Raw genomic sequence first — 18,862 nt, forward strand, 5'->3', positions numbered from 1 at the left:
TCGCCAAGTGACCAACACGGGTGATCAGCCATTACTACTTCTCGAATAATCTTACTGACTGGGAAACTGGCAATGGGCCGTAAAGCAGATCCGGTTCCTCTCTCCGTTAAAGAGACACAATCATAGCATCCACCCGAAAGAGGGTAAAGGTTTGTGAAGGGTACGTGATTAATCACAGGTGAGTGCTAAAAGCAATGTTCAGCCACGGTAAGAACTAAGGAAATCAAAAATAGCTATTATCATTGTAACTCGTGTGTGCGTGTAAAAGCTCTTTGGGAAAAAATACACACGCATCTTGATCATAACCCCTCCGTAGAAAGATCAATTTCTTTTTGGAAAAATATTGGGGCGCCTGGGTGGTTCAGTCGGTTGAGTGTCTGACTTCGGCTCAGGTCATGATCTCGTGGCTTGTGAGTTGGAGCGCCCCGCGTTGGGCTCTGTGCGGACAGCTCAGAGCCTGGAGCCTGCTTTGGATTCTGTGCCTCCCTCTCTCTCTGCCCTCCGCCAACCGCTATCTCTCTCTCTCAAAAATAAACATTAAAAAAAATTTTTTTTTAATTTTATTAAAAAAATTTTTTTAGTAATCTCTACACCCAACATGGGGCTCAAACTCATGACCCTCAGATCAAGAGTCACATGCTCTTATGACTGAGCCAGCTAGGTGCCCCCAGAAAGATCAATTTCTTGGATAAAGTATTCAATTAAAAAGAAATACTTCAAAATACACATTTTGGATACATAACAATATAAAAACTTACCAAATTTTCGACTAAAGAGGTCATTGACTTGTTCTCTTAGTTGTTTTATCTTTTCAATGCTGGATAATCGGTCCTTCTCATTATCTAAAAATAATTAGACAATCAAGCAAACAAGGGTTATTGATGTATTTATTTGCCCCCATGAAAGCTGTTGGAGGAAGTGCCTGATGGCACATGAAAAAAAACACTTTACCTGGCTTATCATTCAATTTAGTTTTAGCAATAATTAAGCATTTTGAAAATGCTACAGATGACAGAGAATTTGCCAAATTATAACTCCATGTAAACACACTCCATACTACTTTAGGTTAGGAACATTTTCAACATCGTGCAAGACAGGGATGTCCACTTTTACCAATACTCTTCAACATTAGCAATCCTAGCCAATGCAATATGACAAGTAAAAGGAAGAAGATGTAGTAGGATTAGAAAGAAATCACATGGTTCAAAATTCATGAGACACAGAATAGTGTACAATGAAACATCTCTCTCCCATCCCTCTCTTCAGTCTGTTTCTTTCCTTGGAGAAACTAGGTTATTAGATTCTTTTGCATCTCTCCAGATAGACCTTAGATATATGTATTCAGAAGAGATTGCTTGGCAGGAAGCAGATAAATTTCACCTCTGTGGCCAATTCCAATTTAATGGTAGCTGGTGGTTGGAGTTGCCTGCCCTGGCGGGTATTTTCCAGGTAATTCCAGGGCATGGCTGTGAAAAGAAACAGATCTGATAATGTCTGATATAAGCGAGATATGCAGTGTGTGACAATCTGTAGCGTATTTTTTATTCCTGAATTGTCATTGCTTAGCTGACACGGTGAAGCAAAATATAATAAATAAATAAATAGCTCCGAGGGACTAACCCGTGTCACAAAATGGTTAAAACAGAACAAAAGGAGGGTGCCTGAGTGGCTCAGTCAGTTAAGCATCTGACTTGGGCTCAGGTAATGATCTCGTAGCTTGTGGGTTCGAGCCCCTGCATTGGGCTCTGTGCTGACAGCTCAGAGCCTGGAGCCTGCTTCGGATTCTGTGTCTCCCTCTCTCTCTGCCCCTTCCCTGCTCATGCTATGTCTCTCTCTGTCTCTCAAAAACAAACAAAAAAATATTTAAAAAATAGAACAAAAGGAAACATAGAAAATAAATAATGATAAAGCCAGATAAGCTTCCATACCTGGAATTGTCACCTGAACAATGTTAAGATCTTCAACACCCACCGCGGAACGTGTAATACCCGAGGCAGTTGTCCTTCCTAAAAGTAGAAACTGAAATTTAGAACTCGAAGAAAATTAGGTCAATTCTCCTCTAAAAATGCCAAGGTGCTACTTTGGTCAGAAGCACAGATTCGATTTTTAAAGCTTTGGAGAACAATTAGCTGCAGGATAACAAGGTGCCACAGCATAACTGATAGTTGGGTCTCTGCAGTTCAGTGTCAAGGTCACAGGGGAAAGAGCCTAACTTTTTATTTAGTTCATAGCCTCTAATGCATCAGTCAGTATAATTTGACTTCAAAGGGATGTTTAAACGTGTATTTTCTTTGTTGTTACTCAGTTTAAAGGAGGGGACGGGGAGGGGGAGGGGAAATAGAACATAAATGGCCAAGAGGACATTTAAGAAGCACCTGTCCTCTGAAAAACGATTTAACAGGCAGTCAAGGAAAGGCTCAGACAGGGTTAAAGAACAAAAGCAGAGTGGACATTATCACGTTTTCTGGTCAAATGACAAACACAAGTGAAGTTATATGTGGGAAATGTAAAGGAACTTTCTAGTCCCTTGAGAACTTAAAGCTCGATCCATGTGTTCTGCGAAAGATCCATCATCTGGCGTCTGGCTTTCTGCTTTTTTTTTTTTTAATTTTAATTTTTTTACTGTTATTTTTTGAGAGAGAGAGCAAGCTGGGGAGGAAGAGAGACAGGGAGACACAGAATCCGAAATCCAAACCAGGCTCCAGGCTCCGAGCTGTCAGCATAGAGCCCGATGCGGGGCTTGAACTCACGAACCGTGAGATCGTGACCTGAGCTGAAGTCAGACGCTCAACCAACTGAGCCACCAGGCGCCCCACCGTTTTCTGCATCTAAAGAGCAAGACCTCAAAGGGACACGAGCCACATTGTCAACAAAAGCCATTAGGTTGTCCTGCAGTGTTCCAGGGCTGCTTCAAACACAGAATTTGGGGAGGAAATGTGGCAAAGTTTGCAAGTCTTGACCTCAAAATGACTCATTTTTCTGGTAAATCTAGTAGGTCCTGGAAAGCCCGATCCTTAACAACCTGGTTGAACATTAAGAGCTTACTGAAACTACTGTCAGTTTCCATCATCAACTTGAAGTAAGAAAAACCTTCCCGGGGCGCCTGGGTGGCTTAGTCAGTTGAGCGGCTGAGTCTTGATTTCAGCTCAGGTCGTGATCCCAGGGTTGTGGGATCGAGCCCTGCGTCGGGCTCCATGCTGAATGTGGAGCCTGCTTGGGATTCTCTCTCTCTCTTTCTCTCTCTCTGTTCCCCCCCCCACCTCCACCTCCCCCCTCCTCCCCACCGCCTCTCAAATTAAAAAGCAAACACACAAACAAAAAATCTTTCAGGGCACTTTACGCCGTCGAGCCTCCAAAAAGCCCAGAACTAATTTGGGTCACCAGACTCAATTAAGAAACAGTGTCAGAAGATAAGGCATTATGATCTGATAAAGTACTAATGTTTTATCCTTAAACCTGACTCCTCCAAGGGCACCTGGCTGGCTGTCAGAGGAGGGTGTGATTCTTGATCTTGGGGTCATGGGTTTGAGCCCCATGCTGGGTGTGGAGATTACTTAAAAAACCCAAATAAACTTAAAAATAAAGATAAAACTGACTCTTCAACGTGTAAAATCTGTCATAAAACATACCAAGCACGATTTGCAAACTAATCAAAATCCGATTGTAATTAATGCATAAATTGGCAGTTAACCCATTTTGATGGCCCCGCACATTTCAAATAAATGGATGGTATTTTCACAAATGGGTGTAAACCTTAACTCTCCTAAAACTATCTCTGTACATAAACGAGTCTTTCTTAGTTACTGCTCAACTGTAAGTTAGTTTAAAGGTGCTCACCCAGGGGCGCCTGGGTGGCTCGGTCGGTTAAGTGTCCGACTTCAGCTCAGGTCATGATCTCATGGTTCAGTTCATGGGTTCGAGCCCCGTGTCGGGCTCTGTGCTGACAGCCTGGAGCCTGGAGCCTGCTTCAGAGTCTGTGTCTTCCTCTCTCTCTGCCCCTCCCCTGCTCGCTCTTTCTCTCTCCCTCAAAAATAAACATTGAAAAGAAATAAAAATAAAAGCTATTTCTTAAAAAAAAATCTCTACACCCAATGTGGGGCTCAAACTCATGAACCTGAGATCAAGAGTTACACGCTCTTTCAACTGAGCCAGCCAGGCTCCCCCGTTTCCTTTTTCAATTGAAGGAGATGTGACATACAACGTCGCAATAGCTTCAGGGGTACGACATAGTGTGTTGACATGTTCCGCTATATTTTTTAAAAAATGTTTGAGAGAGAAAGGGAGAGAGGGAGAGAGATAACGAGCGGGGAAGAGGCGGAGAGAGAATCCCAAGCAGGCTCCATACTGACAGCACGGAGCCCAATATGGGGCTTGAACTCATGAGCCAGGAGATCATGACCTGAGTTGAAATCAAGAGCCAGATGCTTAACCACTGAGCCACCCAGGCGTCCCTGTTATATTCTTAGAAGTACTGTGGGGCAACAACCCAAACATCCATCAATGGAAGAACAGATAAACCATGATTGAAAAAAAATTTGCTTTTAATGTTTATTTATTTTTGAGACAGAGAGAGGCAGAGCATGAACGGGGGAGGGGCAGAGAGAAGGGAGACACAGAATCCGAAGCAGGCTCCGGGCTCCGAGCTGTCAGCACAGAGCCTGATGCGGGGCTTGAACCCATGGACCATGAGATCATGACATGAGCTGAAGTTGGATGCTCAACCAACGGAGCCACCCAGCCCTGAACTTTGGAGATTTTAAGTGAAAGAAGCCAGGCCCCAAGGGTCACACATTGTGCAATCCCACCGGTAGGAACTACGTAGAACAAGTAAATCCAGAGACAGAGAGTAGATTGGTGGATGACCGTGACGAGGGGGAGGAGAGAATGGGGAGGGATGGTAATAGGTACAGGGTTTCCTTCTGGGGAGACAGAAATGTTCTGGAACACGATAGAGGTGGTGGTTGCCCAACACCATGAATGTACTACATGCTACGGAATCATTTATTCTAAAATGGTTAATTTTATGTGATGTGAGTTTCACCACAATAAAAAGCATTTAAGGTAATTTAAGGGTTTCCTTTCGTGGGGTTTTAAGGGGAAAAAGCCCCACACCGTATGGCTCAGAATGGGAGGTACCGGAGGCCTTATGATGGCTCTGAAATTGGGCAATGTAAATATCACATTTAAACCCACTGAGGCCCCCCTGACTTCAGGTGTGAGTGAATCCACACACATCTACCCGTCTAAGGGAAAATCCATCTACCCCTGCTGGCTGGGGGGTCAGGGACATCGTCCCGGGACAGGAAAGCACCTCCTCCGAGTCTAATTATCCTGACGGCATCGCCACATAATTCCCAATAAAGCTTTCAGGATTAACACCCTGCAGAGAAGTGGTCCCTTCACACAGAACCCATCAGGACCTGACTTTTCCCCCTAATACTTAACGAATCTATGCTTCCGGTGGAGCGGGGCGGGGAAACGGTAAAGGCAAAAGGAAGAAAAGTAAAATCACGTTAATTCTAATACTGGTGGCTATGGCTTCTTTTTTCTTTCTTTTTGTATTTTCGCCTAAGTTTTCTCTTTCTATATGAAATTTCTTTCTAAACAAAATTGAGATCCTACTGTAAATTATGACTCGAGCGTCCCTCTGTTTTGTTTCTAACTTGCCTTGAGCCAGACAGCTGACTTTCACGGAATGCCCATGAGCATTTTCCCCAGCGGATGGCCACGATTCTTTCGCTAACTGCTGGGCACTTACGCCACACCTGCTTTTTCTCTGTTATAAACAGTGATGAGGGGTGCCTGGGTGGCTCAGCTGGTTAAGGGGCCCGATTTAAGCTCAGGTCGTGATCTCACAGTTCATGAGATCGAGCCCCACGTTGGGCTTCGAGCTGACAGCACGGAGCCTGCTTGGGATTCTCTAACTCCGTCTCTTTCTGCCCTTCCCCTGCTCATGCACACACACTCTCTCTCAAAATAAAATAAACTTAAAAAAAAAAATAGTGATGAGAGGGATTTTCCCCCTAAAACAATGAACTCGATGACACCATTTTTAGAATTCAAATATGTGAAGTACAAATGGAAGAATCAAGTCCAGATGGGAACATTCATTTACTCTCAAAATTTCCCTAATCGTGGCAAAATCAATCCAGACCCTGTGGTGTTTCATGAGAAGTAATATTATCTCTAAATTAAAAAGGACTCCCTTTTTGATAATGTAAAGAATTTGATAACATAAGCAATTTGATAATGTAAAGAAATACAAGGCATCCAAATTGGTAAGGAAGAAATAAAGCTCTCGCTATTTGCAGATGACATGATACTATATATAGAAAATCCCACAGACCCCACCAAAAAACTACCAGAATGGATGAAGGAATTCACTAAGGTTGCGGGATACAAAACCAATATACAGAAACCTGTTGCATTTCTGTGCACTAATAAGGGAGCAGCAGAAAGTGAAATTAAGAAAACAATTTCACTTACAACTGCACCAAAAACAATAAAATGTCTAGGAATAAACTTAACTATAGAAGTGAAAAGACCTGTACTCTGAAAATTAAAAGTACCAGTGAAAAGGGGCGCCTGGGTGGCTCAGTTTGTTGAGCGTCCGACTTCGGCTCAGGTCATGATCTCACAGTTTGTGGGTTCAAGCCCCGCGTCGGGCTCTGTGCCGACTGCTTGCTCAGAGCCTGGAGCCTGCTTCAGATTCTGTGTCTCCTTCCCTCTCTGCCCCTCCCCTGCTCACGCTTTGTCTCACTCTGTTTCTCAAAAATAAATAAAATGTAAAAAAAAAAAAAAAAATTAAAAAAAAAAAAGTACCAGTGAAAGAAATTCAGGACGACACAAAGAAATGGAAAGACATTCCATGCTTATGGGCTGGAAGAACAAATACTGTTAAAATAGCCATACTCCCCACAGCCATCTACAGACTCAATGCGATCCCTACCAAAATACCAAGAGCATGTTTCACTGAACTAGAACAGACAATCCTAAGATTTGTATGGAACCACCAAAGACCTCGGACAGCAATCTTGAAAAACAAAAACAAAGCTGGAGGCATCCCAATTCCAGATTTCAAGTTCTATTACAAAGCGGTAGTAATTAGGGGTGCCTGGGTGGCTCAGTCGGTTGAGCGTCTGACTTTGGCTCAGGTCATGATCTCACGGTCCGCGAGTTCGAGCCCCGCGTCGGGCTCTGTGCTGACAGCTCAGAGCCTGGAGCCTGCTTCCTATTCTGTGTCTCCCTCTCTCTCTGCCCCTCCCCCATTCATGCTCTGTCTCTCTCTGTCTCAAAAATAAATAAACATTAAAAAAAAATTAAAAAACAAAACAAAACAAAAACAACAAAAAAAACCAAAGCGGTAGTAATTAAAACAGTATGGGACTGGCATTAAAACAGACGCATAGATCAATGGACTAGAACAGAAAACCCAGAACTAAACCCCCAATTATATGGTCAATTAATCTTCGACAAAGGAGGAAAGAATATATGAGGGGAAAAAGTCTCTCCAACAAATGGTGATGGGAAAACTGGACAGCCACATGCAAAAGAATGAAACCGGGTCGCCTCGCACCGTACACAAAAATAAACTCAAAATGGATTAAAGACCTAAATGTGAGACCTGAAACCATAAAAATCCTTGAAGAGAGCAAGGTAGTCATTTCTCCGACATCGGCTGTAGCAACATTTCTCTAGAAATGTCCCCCGAGGCGAGGGAAATCTTGCTTTTAAGCAAAAGTAAACCGTTGGGATGACATCAAAACAAAAAGCTTCTACACAGCGAAGGAAACCATCGACAGAACTAAAACGCAAACTACTGAATGGGAGAAGATATTTGCAAATGACAGATCCAGTAAAGCGTTAAGAATGCAAAATATATAAGGAACTGATACAACTCTACACCCCAAAACCAAATAATCCAATTAAAAAATGGGCAGAAGACGTGGACAGACGCTTCTCCAAAGAAGACATCCGGATGGCCAACAGACACATGAAAATGCTCAGTGTCACTCAGCAACAGGGAAATGCAAATCAAAACCACAACGAGATGACACGTCACACCTGTCAGAATGGCTAAAATCAACAACACGAGCAACAACGGGTGTTGGCGACGATGCGGAGAAAGGGGAACCCTCTCGCCCTGTTGGTGGGAATGCAAACTGGTGCGGCCGCTCCGGAAAACAGTGTGGAGGGTCCTTAAAAAATGAAAAATAGATCTACCCTACGATCCAGTAATCATACTAGTGGGTATTTACCCCCCAAACATAAAAACACGAATTCCAAGGGATACGTGCACCCCGATGTTTATCGCAGCATTATTTATATAATAGCCAAATTATGGAAGCAGCCCATGTCTATCCACAGAGGAAGGGATGTATATATATATATATCCAATGGAACATTATTCAGCCATAAAGAAAAGAACGAAATCTTGGGGCACCCGGATGGTTCAGTCGGTTGAGTGCTTGACTTCGGCTCAGGTCATGATCTCGTGGTTCGGGAGTTTGAGCCCCACATCGGGCTCACTGTCGTCAGCCTGTCAGCACAGGGCCTGCTTCAGATCCTCTGTCCCCCTCTCTCTGCCCCTCCACCACGTGTGCTGTCCCCAAAATAAAAAAATTAAAAAAAACACAACAAAACCTTGCCATTTGCCACAACATGGATGGATGTGGAAAGTATAATGCTAAGCAAATAAGTCAATCAGAGAAAGACAAAACCATATGATCTCATGCATATGTGGAATATAAGAAACAAACAAGCAAAGGAAAAAAGAGAGAGAGAGAGAGAGAGCGGCTCAAACCCACAAACTGTGAGATCATGACCTGAGCCAAAACCAAGAGTCAGATGCTCAACCGACTGAGCCGCCCAGGCACCCCTTGGATGTGGTTTTGAAACAGACATCTGAACAAAACCCAAACAGGTTACACGTCAGTTTGTAAGTCTTTTAACGAAAATTATCTTACGTGGTGGATCTTAAAAATAAATCTGTTTAAAACCACGCTTCGAACTTGACTTCCATGAGATACTTGCCGTTTGACGGAGTTTACTGCTTCTAGGCCCGATCAGTTGTTATCTGTAAACTCTTCATCCATCTAGCGGAAGTGGGGGTGTGTTTTCTGAGGGAAATGCAGCCCTCCCTGCCCATCCCCTTCCCTCTTCCCCTCCCTGCCCCTCCCCCTTCCTTCTTCCCTCACTGGGGACGGAGGACAGTCTGGTGCTGATGTATGTGCATGGCGTAAAACACACACACACACACACACACCGCCACCCCCCACATACACACCCCGCCCCCACATATTCCATCCCCCCCCCCACAATAACCCCTTTAGGAATGGATGAACGCCACACTCAGCCATGTGTCACTCTGACAAGGCTTTAGGCAACTGACCTTCAATTTTCACCTCGGCTTCGGGGTCCTCACACGCTTCTGATGGGACAAGCAGAGTGGAATCTTGAAAAAAAAAAAATTTCTAAAATGACATCTGTTATTATGTAATCTCGCCTTCCAAGAGGAGCTTCTCCTGGCATTTTAGACATGTGTCATACTTAGTACACGTAGAGGTATAAACGTGAAGGTAATTTTTGTAAACAATTTTATTTGTTTATTTTTATTTTTTTAGTCATCTCTACATCCACCGTGGGGCTCGAACTCACAACCCCAAGATCAAGGGCCACACGCTCTTCCAACTGAGCCAGTTGGGCACCCCTAAACCTGAAAGCATTTTTAAAGTTTATTTATTTCAAGAGAGACAGAGAGAGAGCACGAGTGGGGGCGGGGAAGAGAGAGAGCGAGAGAGAAAATCCCAAGCAGGCTCCGTGCTGCCAGTGCAGAGCCTGACGCAGGGCTTGAACTCATGAACCATGAGGTCGTGACCTGAGCCAAAATCAAGACTCGGATGCTTAACTGAGCCACCCAGGCACCCCTGAAGGTAATTTTAACTTTACTTTTATTTTACTAAAAGATTAAAAAAATTTTTTTAATTAAAATAAAAAAAATTTTCTTTTAATGTTTATTTATTTTTTTTGAGACAAAGAGAGACAGAGCATGAGCGGGGGAGGGGCCCAGAGAGAGAGAGAGAGAGAGAGAGAGAGAGAGACAGAGAGACAGAATCTGAAGCAGGCTCCAGGCTCCAAGCTGTCAGAACACAGCCCGACGTGGGGCTCGAACTCACGAACCGTGAGATCATGACCTGAGCCCAAGTCGGACGCTCAATGGACTGAGCCACTCAGGCACCCCTGTAATTTTAACTTTCAAAGGGATCACAGGGTAAGAAAGGACAACCTTATAAGGGTTAAGGGGAGAGAAGAAACTCTCAGATCTTATAACACAATACCCGGTTACCCACGTCAGGGGACACAGAATGTCCATCTAATGGAATTCCTATGGCCATAGCGTTTCCTTGTTGTCAGGAATCACAGGGATCAAAGAAAGCACTCTTGTCTCTCTCTCAAAAATAAATAAACACTAAAAAAAAAAAAACCTTCCATTAATTGTTCATGAAGGGAGAAAGACACAAAACAAATCAGCTGTTTGGATATTGGACTATGGTAATGGAACACGTAATGCTTGGGGGGAAACGGGTGAAGGCCCACCAGACCTCTCTGAGTGTTCTTGCAGCTTTTTCTGAATCTTTAGTTAAAAAGGTAAAAAAAAACCCAAATCAAATGAATTCAGGTCTATCATAAATGGGTTTCCTGCTGTACTATAATAATAAAAAACCTCTTGGGGGTGTGGGTTGGTTCAGGCAGTAGAGCATGCAACTTTTGATCTTGGGGTTGTGGGTTCGAATCCCATGCTGGGTGGGGAGATTACTAAAAAAAAAAATACTTAAAAAAAAAAAATCTCTTCAGAAACAAAGTATTTCAAAGGCCAACATCCAGTGACATCTCTCTGAGTCTCACTCCATACTAGTTCTACCCGGATTCCCATGTAGGCCTTCCTCTATCTTTTTTTACAAAATTTTTTGTAACATTTATTCGTGTTTTTTTGAGAGAGAGAGACACACACACAGAATCCGAAGCAGGCTCCAGGCTCTGAGCTGTCAGCACAGAGCCCGACGCAGGGCTCGAACTCACGAACCGTGAGATCATGACCTGGGCTGAAGTCGGACGCTCAACCGACTGAGCCACCCAGGTGCCCCTCAGAGAAGCTATTAAAAATGACACAGGGGCGCCTGGGTGGCTCAGTCCGTAAGGTGTCCGACTCTTGATTTCAGCTCAGGTCACAATGTTGCGGTTCATGGATTTCAGCCCTGCGCCTGCTTGGGATTCTCCTTCCCCCTTTCTGTACGACCCTCATCAAAAATAAATAAATAGGGGTGCCTGGGTGGCTCAGTTGGTTAAGCATCTGTCATGATCTCACAGTTTGTGGGTTCGAGCCCCATGTCGGGCTCTGTGCTGACAGCTCTGAGCCCAGAGCCTGCTTCGGATTCTGTCTCCCCCGCTCTCTGCCCGTCCCCTGCTTGTTCTCTGTCTGTCAAAGATAAATAAATGTTAAAAATAAAATGAAATGAAATAAAATAAAATAAAATAAAATAAACAAACAAAGACAAAAGACCACACAAGGATGCCTGGGTGGCTCAGTCGGTTAAGTGTCCAACTTTGGCTCAGGTCATGTTCTCACGGTTAGTGAGTTCAAGCCCCACATCAGGCTCTGTGCTGACAGTGGAGAGCCTGCTTCGGATTCTCTGTCTCCCTCTCCCTCTGCGCCCTCCCTGCTTGTGCTTTCTCAAAAATAGATAAATAAACATTAAAAAAACAACAACACTGGGGTGCCTGGGTGGCTCAGTCAATTGAGCGTCCGACTTCGGCTCAGGTCGTGATCTCGCGGTCCGTGAGTCCGAGCCCCGTGTCGGGCTCTGTGCTGACAGTTCAGAGCCTGCAGCCTGCTTCGTATTCTGTGTCTCCCTCTCTCTCTGCTCTCCCCTGCTCATGCTCTGTCTCTCAAAAAATAAATAAACATTAATAAAAAAAGAATTCTGGTATACCCATTGAAGAAGAGAAAATGGAATAAAGCAACGAATGACACAGATGTGAAGTTTTCTCACCACGCGACCTCTAATCCAGGTGCTTTACGTAGAATCTCTTACAGGTCGGAGAAGGAAGAGACTGACAGATTCCCAGAGCCACATTCTAGGGCTAAGACTCATCTGGTTTTCTAAGAAGGCATGCCAGGAAGCTGCCTTAGTTTCAAACATGCGTCATGGGCGTTTCAAAGACAGTGTTCTTTGCAAAATACTGTAGACTAAAACAAAACCAAAAAAAAGAAAAAGAAAAAAGAAAAAAGCATAAAATGGCTTTTCTAACCTTCCATGGATAATTCCATGTCTATTACGTCGCTGCTCCCAGAAGGATGATGGCTGTCTGGAAGGGAAGCAAATGATACAGAGATTTAAAAAGGACAAAATGCAAAATGTGAACTAGAATCCACGTATGTTTTTTATTTAAAAGAATTTTTTTAAGTTTATTTATTTATTTTGAGAGACACAGAGACAGCAAGAGTAACGGGCAGAGAGGAGGAGAGAGAATCCCAAGCAGGCTCTGCACTGTCAGCACAGAGCCTGACACGGGGCTGGAACCCACGAACTGTGAGATCATGACCTAAGCCGAAACCAAGAGCTGAACGCTTAACCTACTGAGCCACCCAGGTTTCCCTAAACAAGAATCCATTTAAAACCATCCAAACGGTTCGAGACCCACGCAGGAATGCACATGAAAAACACTTCAACTCCTTGAAATAAAATTCACACAAATGATCCTTTCTCTATGTCTTTTGTGGTCTTACCTGCACTCTGGAGAAGTTTCAAACCTACAGAAGCAGAGATAGTACAATAATACCATGTGCCCTTCCCTGGTGCCAATAGTCACCAACTCCATATCCTGTTTTTCTGTGCCCCCTTTTTTCACTATGGGATCTTCAGAGCCTTTTTTCTTTTTTTTTTTTTTTTAATATTTATGGTTTTGAGAGAGAGACAGAGCATGAGCGGGGGAGGGGCAGGGAGAGAGAGAGGCACAGGATCTGAAGCAGGCTCCAGGGTCTGAGCCCCACGTGGGGCTCGAATTCGCGCACCGTGAGATCGTGACCTGAGCCGAAGTCAGACGCTTAACTGACTGAGCCACCCAGGCGCCCCTCAAGATTTTATTTTTAAGTAATCTCTACACCCAATGTGAGGCTTGAACTCACAAGCCCGTGATCAAGAGTCACATGCTCCACTGACTGAGCCAGCCAGCACCCCGTTTTCCATTTTAAATAGCATAACTTGCATTTTCGTCGTTCAGTTAAAACAGTTCTTATTCTGGATATGATATCTTCATCTGATATAGAACTTGCAAACATTTCCTCTAATTCCATTGGTGGCCTTTTTCCTTTTTTGATAGAGTTCTTTGAAGTACAAGTTTTTAATTTTAATGGAGTTTAATTTATTTTTTTCCTTTGGCTGCTCTAGCTAAGAAACCATTATCTAATCCAAGGTCACAACCATCTGCGTCTAGGAGTTCTAAGTGCATGAGAATTTTTAACTCTTACATTTAGGTCTTTGACCCATTTTGAGTTAGTTTTTGTATATGGTGTGAGGTAGAGGTCCGAATGGATCTTTCTGTATGTAGAAATCTGGTTATTCTAGTACCATTTTTTTGAAAAGACTATTCTTTCCCCAGTGAATTGTTTTGGCACCCTTGTTGAAAATCAAGTAGCTACAAAGATAGGGGTTTATTTCTGCACTCTCAAATCTACTCCACTGAATATCCACTGTCTAACCTTATGCCAGGACCACAGTCGATAACTGTAGCTTTTGCAGTAGGTTTTGAAATCGGGAAATGTGGGTCTTCTGACTCGGTTCTTTTTCAAGATTGTTTTGGCTATTCCGGGTTCCTTGAATTTCCATAACAATCTTAAGGAAGTCTTCCAGTCCATGAACACAGAATATCTTTCCGTTTATTTAGATCTCCTTTAATTTTTTAAACAACGTTTTATAGTTTTCAGTGTACAAGTCTTGCAATTCTTTGGTTAATTTTTTTCTTAAGTGTTAACATTTTTTTAATGTGTATTTATTTTTGAGAGACAGCACGCAAGTGGGGGACGGGCAGAGACAGAGGGAGACAGAGAATCTGAAGCAGGCTCCTCCAGGCTCTGGGCTGTCAGCAAAGAGCCCGACACGGGGCTCGAACCCACAAACTATGAGAGCATGACTTGAGCCAAAGTTGGCTGCTTAACTGACTGAGCCACCCAGGCGCCCCTTAAGTATTTTATTTAAAAAAAATTTTTTTTAATGTTTATTTATTTTTGAGAAAGAGAGAGAGAGAGAGAGAGAGAGTGTGAGTGGGGGAGGGGCAGAGAGAGAAGGAGACACAGAATCGGAAGCAGGCTCCAGGCTCTGAGCTGTCAGCACAGAGCCCGATGTGGGGCTTGAACGCACAAGCAGTGAGATCGTGACCTGAGCCGAAGTTGGATGCTCAACCGAGTGAGCCACCCAGGTGCTGCGACAATGGACACTTTTTCACTGGTCTTCAGAGTTTTTGAAAAAAGCGGTTTGTTTATTTTGAGAGAGCGAGAGAGAGAGAGAGAGATAGAAAGAAAAAGAGAGAGAGAATCCCAAGCAGGCTCCACTCTGTCAGCGCACAGCCCAACGCGGGGCTCGAACTCACGCACCGTTGAGATCATGACCTGAGCCAAAACCAGGAGGGGGTGGCTCAACTGACTGAGCCACCCAGGTATTCTGAAAAAAGTGTCTAAGTTACAGAGCTCTGTCATGCTGCAGGAAAACTTCAAAATTAAGATTTTGTAGGAAGCGCTTCAAATCTGGTCTCGGTCGAGGATTTAGAACTGTCCCCGCACAACACCACGTCGTCAAACTGGTACCACGCCGGGGTCCGGCAGGGATCTGGTCTCTGGGGACAGGACCAAGCCAGGCGAGTGCATAGACCGCCTAGCAGCTAATCAGTGTCTGCCATTCCGCCGTTTAACTTGTATGATGTCAATGAAGCAAATATTATTAAGAACGGGGTACCTGAATGTCTTGATCTTTCGATATTTTCTCAGTAACTTAGGGGACAGACAGGACAGCAAAGGATTAGGGGGACATACTTTAGAACATGCAAAATAAGAATACTTAACAGACAAGCTCAAGTACAACGCACCAGGATACCTCTGTCTTCACGTTTGCCTCGAAGCATGCGGATTTAGGCTGAACACGGATCTATTTCCTAACCATAAAATGCTTTACTTTAAATGGCAGTATGCTACATCCCAGTAAACGTATTGCTTCGGCCTGTTTTCCAGATGGGGGCTAATTAAAATTTCTCATCTCGGGGGCGCCTGGGTGGCTCAGCCGGTGGAGCGTCCGACTCTTCGATTTCGGCTCAGGTCGCAATCTCATGGTTTGTGAGGTCAAGCCCCGCGTCCGGCTTTGCGCGGACAGTGTGGCGTCGGCTTGGGATTCTCTATCTCCCTCTCTCTCACAACAAATTAATTTTTAAAAATACGACAAAAAAACTTCCTGTCACAGACAACATTTGGGGAAGGAAATGAAAATAAAATGGGATTACCTTGTGTATTATACGAATAGTAATTAGGATCTTCTGACTCCTTCTTGACTGACACAGCCGTCGCTCTCAGTGCCGTGCCTTTGGAAGCAATGAAAATCATAAAATCGCGTGTTAGGCCACAGAGAACTAGGACCGGCTGGGACGGTTCCAGGCTCTGCCTTGATGAACAGGGCAACGTGATCGCCAGCAAAACAACGTGGGGCTCACACACTGAACAGTCGGCTTTCCCGTATAACAATACAAGTAACAGAACCAAAACACTGTAAAATCAATATAAAAGGAAAGAAGGAAGGAAGGAGAGAAGGATGTAGAAAGGAACAGAAGGGGGGAGGGAGGGAAAGAAGGGAAGAAGAGGGTCTGGTTCCCAGTTTGGGAACATTTTCCTTTTCAAGGAGGCTTCGTACATACGTGCGTTTATGCAAAATACGGTAAAATATTCTTCTCCAATGCGATATGCATTTGCACATGTCAACTTTTTAAGTTTTTTTTTCTTAATTTTTTGACATTTACTCATTTTTGAGAAACAGAGACAGAGAGTGAGCGGGGAGGGGCAGAGAGGGGGAGACACAGAATCTGAAACAGGCTCCAGGCTCTGAGCTGTCAGCACAGAGCCCGACGCGGGGCTCGAACTCACAAACCGCGAGATCATGACCTGAGCCGAAGTCAGACACTTAAGCGACTGAGTCACCCAGGCGCCCCCCTTTTTTGTAAAGCTTGTATTTAAATTCCAGTTAATTAACACACAGTGTAGTATCAGTTTCTGGGGTACAATACAGTGATTCAAGCCTTCCATACATCACTCGGTGGCTACGTGTAATCTTACCTACGACAATGACATGAATTTCAAAATTTCAAAACCTGGGGGAACTACGTTAGTGAAACCAAAAGCCGTCACCAGGGAAAGGTGTGGTAGCCTGCAAAGTGAGCCACAGGTTTCTCCCACCCCGGTGTGCACGCCTGTCTGCAATGTCTCTCTTGCTCTTTTCTAGAAGTAGAGGCTACTTCTCCATCCTGTAAAGCTGGGCCTCGTCTCGTGGCTCACTTTGGCCAATGGGACGTTGGCCAACAGGACGCGAGCCGGGGCCTGAAGAGTGCAGGTGCATCCGAGCTGCTGCTTCGGAACTGAGTGGCCATGTGAACGTGTCCGGGCTCCCAGGGGACGTGAGACCAAGCGGACAGAGGCCAGGCTCTCCCAGCGGCCTCGGACCCAGGAGCGAGGTCACCTGGGAGCAGACAGCTGCCCGGCCAATGTGTGGAATTGCCAGAAAGACTAATCATTGTTTGGGGGTGCTTGGGTGGCTCAGTCAGTTAAGCATCCATCTGACTTTGGCTCAGGTCATGATCTCACAGTTTGTGGGTTCAAGCCCCGCGTCGGGCTCTGTGCTGACAGCTTAGAGCCTAGAGCCTGCTTCGGATTCTGTGTCTCCCTCTCTCTGCCTCTCCCCTACTCGTGCTCTGTCTCTCTCTCTGTCAAAAATAAATAAACATTAAAAAAAAAAAAGACTAGTCATTGTTTGAAGCCACTTTGTTTTGGGGAGAAAGAGAGAGAAAGAGAGAAATTTGAAACTCAAAACCATTTTGACACTTGTTCTGTGTAGCAAGGGGTGCAGAAATATCACAAGAAATGAGGCTCTCAGGGGCCGTCCGGCAGCTGGAAGCGAGTTGAACGGCATCATGAAATCCAAGGTAGAGAGTCATGTTAGTAGGGAGCACATTTTTGTCTAAACTGAACCACATCTCCAAAAGGAAGCATCAACAAAAGAGGCCTCGTGGTGCCTGGCTGGCTCAGTCGGAAAAGTGTGCAGCTCTTGATCTCGGGGTTGTGAGTTCAAGCCCCGGGTTCAGTTTAGAGCTTAAAGACAAAAAGAGACCTATTTTTTTTTAAGTTTATTTATTTTGAGAGAGAGAGAGAGAGAGAGAGAGAGTGAGCACCAGCAGGGGAGGGGCAGGGAGAGAGAGAATCCCAAGGGGGCTCCGAGCTGTCAGCACACAGCCTGATGGGGGGCTGCATCTCATGAACCGTGAAATCATGACCTGAGCTGAAATCAAGAGTCGGACGCCTAACCGACTGCACAGCTCTTCTTTTTTTTTTTTTTAAAGTAAGCTCGACGCCCAACATGGGGCTCGAACACACAACCCTGAGATCAAGAGTCACACACTCCTCCGACTGAGCCAGCCAGGTACCCCAGCTTGTGTTCATTTTTATTAACTTGAATTTTGAGTTTTGGTTTTTTTTTTTTTTTTTTTTTTAATTAAAAAAAAATTTTTTTTCAACGTTTATTTATTTTTGGGACAGAGAGAGACAGAGCATGAACGGGGGAGGGGCAGAGAGAGAGGGAGACACAGAATCGGAAACAGGTTCCAGGCTCTGAGCCATCAGCCTGACGCGGGGCTCGAACTCACGGACCGCGAGATCGTGACCTGGCTGAAGTCGGACGCTTAACCGACTGCGCCACCCAGGCGCCCCTTGAGTTTTGGTTTTATGTACTTGGTTACTTTAAGTTTTCTAATCTTTGCGCCTTTAATGCTTTCAAAGATTTTCCCATCCCTCAAGCATTTGCGTCTAAAACATTTTTTTGACCTTTTAACATTTCCCCTCTAATCAATGCCATTTTTCTTTCTTTAAGGAGTGGGGGAAGGCAGGGATAAGGCCCCTATTGAGGTTATTTAGTGCCCTAGTCACCACCACCCCTTTCATTGGTCAATTCTTTGGGTTTTTTTTTAACATTTATTTTTATTTGAGAGAGAGAAAGAGAGAGAGTGATCAGGGGGAGGGACAGAGACAGAAGCTCAAGCAGACTCCACGTTCAGCACAGAACCCGATGCGGGGCTCGATCCCACAACCGTGAGATCATGACCTGAGCCAAAATCAAGAGCCGGCCACTCAACCGACTGCACCACCCAGGCTCCCCAGGATTTTCTATATAGATGACCATGTCATCTGTGAACAAAGGCAGTTATATTTCATCATTCCCAATCTGTGTGCCCTATATTTCCTTTTCTTGTCTTATTGCATTAGCAAGGACTTTCAGTACAACACTGGAAGGAAGTTCAAGAGGGGACATCCTTCCTCGTTCTTGACCTCAGTGGGAAAGGTTCTAGCTTCTCACTCGGCTTTTTGTAGATTTTTAAAACCAAGTTGAGGAAGCGCCCTGCCCCCCATTCTTAGTTTACTGCAAGTCCACGTTTTAGAAGTAAAACAAAAGAAAGGGGTCAAATGATAATCTGCCAAATACTTGATTCTATAAGCATCCGTGTACGTACCTGAATCTTCCATGGGTTCAGTTTTCACACTGATGGGGCCACAGCTGCAAGG

General features: G+C 44.5%; 1 protein-coding gene across 4 annotated transcripts in view; it reads right to left on the bottom strand.

Annotated features, from left to right (window-relative positions):
* Positions 1 to 18,862, bottom strand: part of LOC124519210 (general transcription factor II-I repeat domain-containing protein 2B) — a 50,478-nt gene that overhangs the window by 4,953 nt on the left and 26,663 nt on the right. For 3 of the 4 annotated variants that reach the window (XM_047089307.1, XM_047089308.1, XM_047089309.1), the window contains 6 exons: positions 18,811 to 18,854; positions 15,547 to 15,624; positions 12,310 to 12,366; positions 9,392 to 9,454; positions 1,929 to 2,006; positions 759 to 842 (listed from right to left, as the gene is read on the bottom strand). In XM_047089307.1, coding sequence (XP_046945263.1) covers positions 759 to 842; positions 1,929 to 2,006; positions 9,392 to 9,454; positions 12,310 to 12,366; positions 15,547 to 15,624; positions 18,811 to 18,854 — 404 coding nt within the window. Of the gene's footprint in view, positions 1 to 758; positions 843 to 1,928; positions 2,007 to 8,810; positions 9,096 to 9,391; positions 9,455 to 12,309; positions 12,367 to 15,546; positions 15,625 to 18,810; positions 18,855 to 18,862 lie in introns of those variants that run through there. The other variant, XM_047089310.1, reaches the window with a different exon arrangement.

This window comes from Lynx rufus, unplaced genomic scaffold (assembly GCF_022079265.1).
Source record: "Lynx rufus isolate CCGP_SWC_20201006 ecotype Redwood Valley unplaced genomic scaffold, mLynRuf1.p SCAF_27, whole genome shotgun sequence".
Taxonomy (NCBI): Eukaryota; Metazoa; Chordata; class Mammalia; order Carnivora; family Felidae; genus Lynx; species Lynx rufus.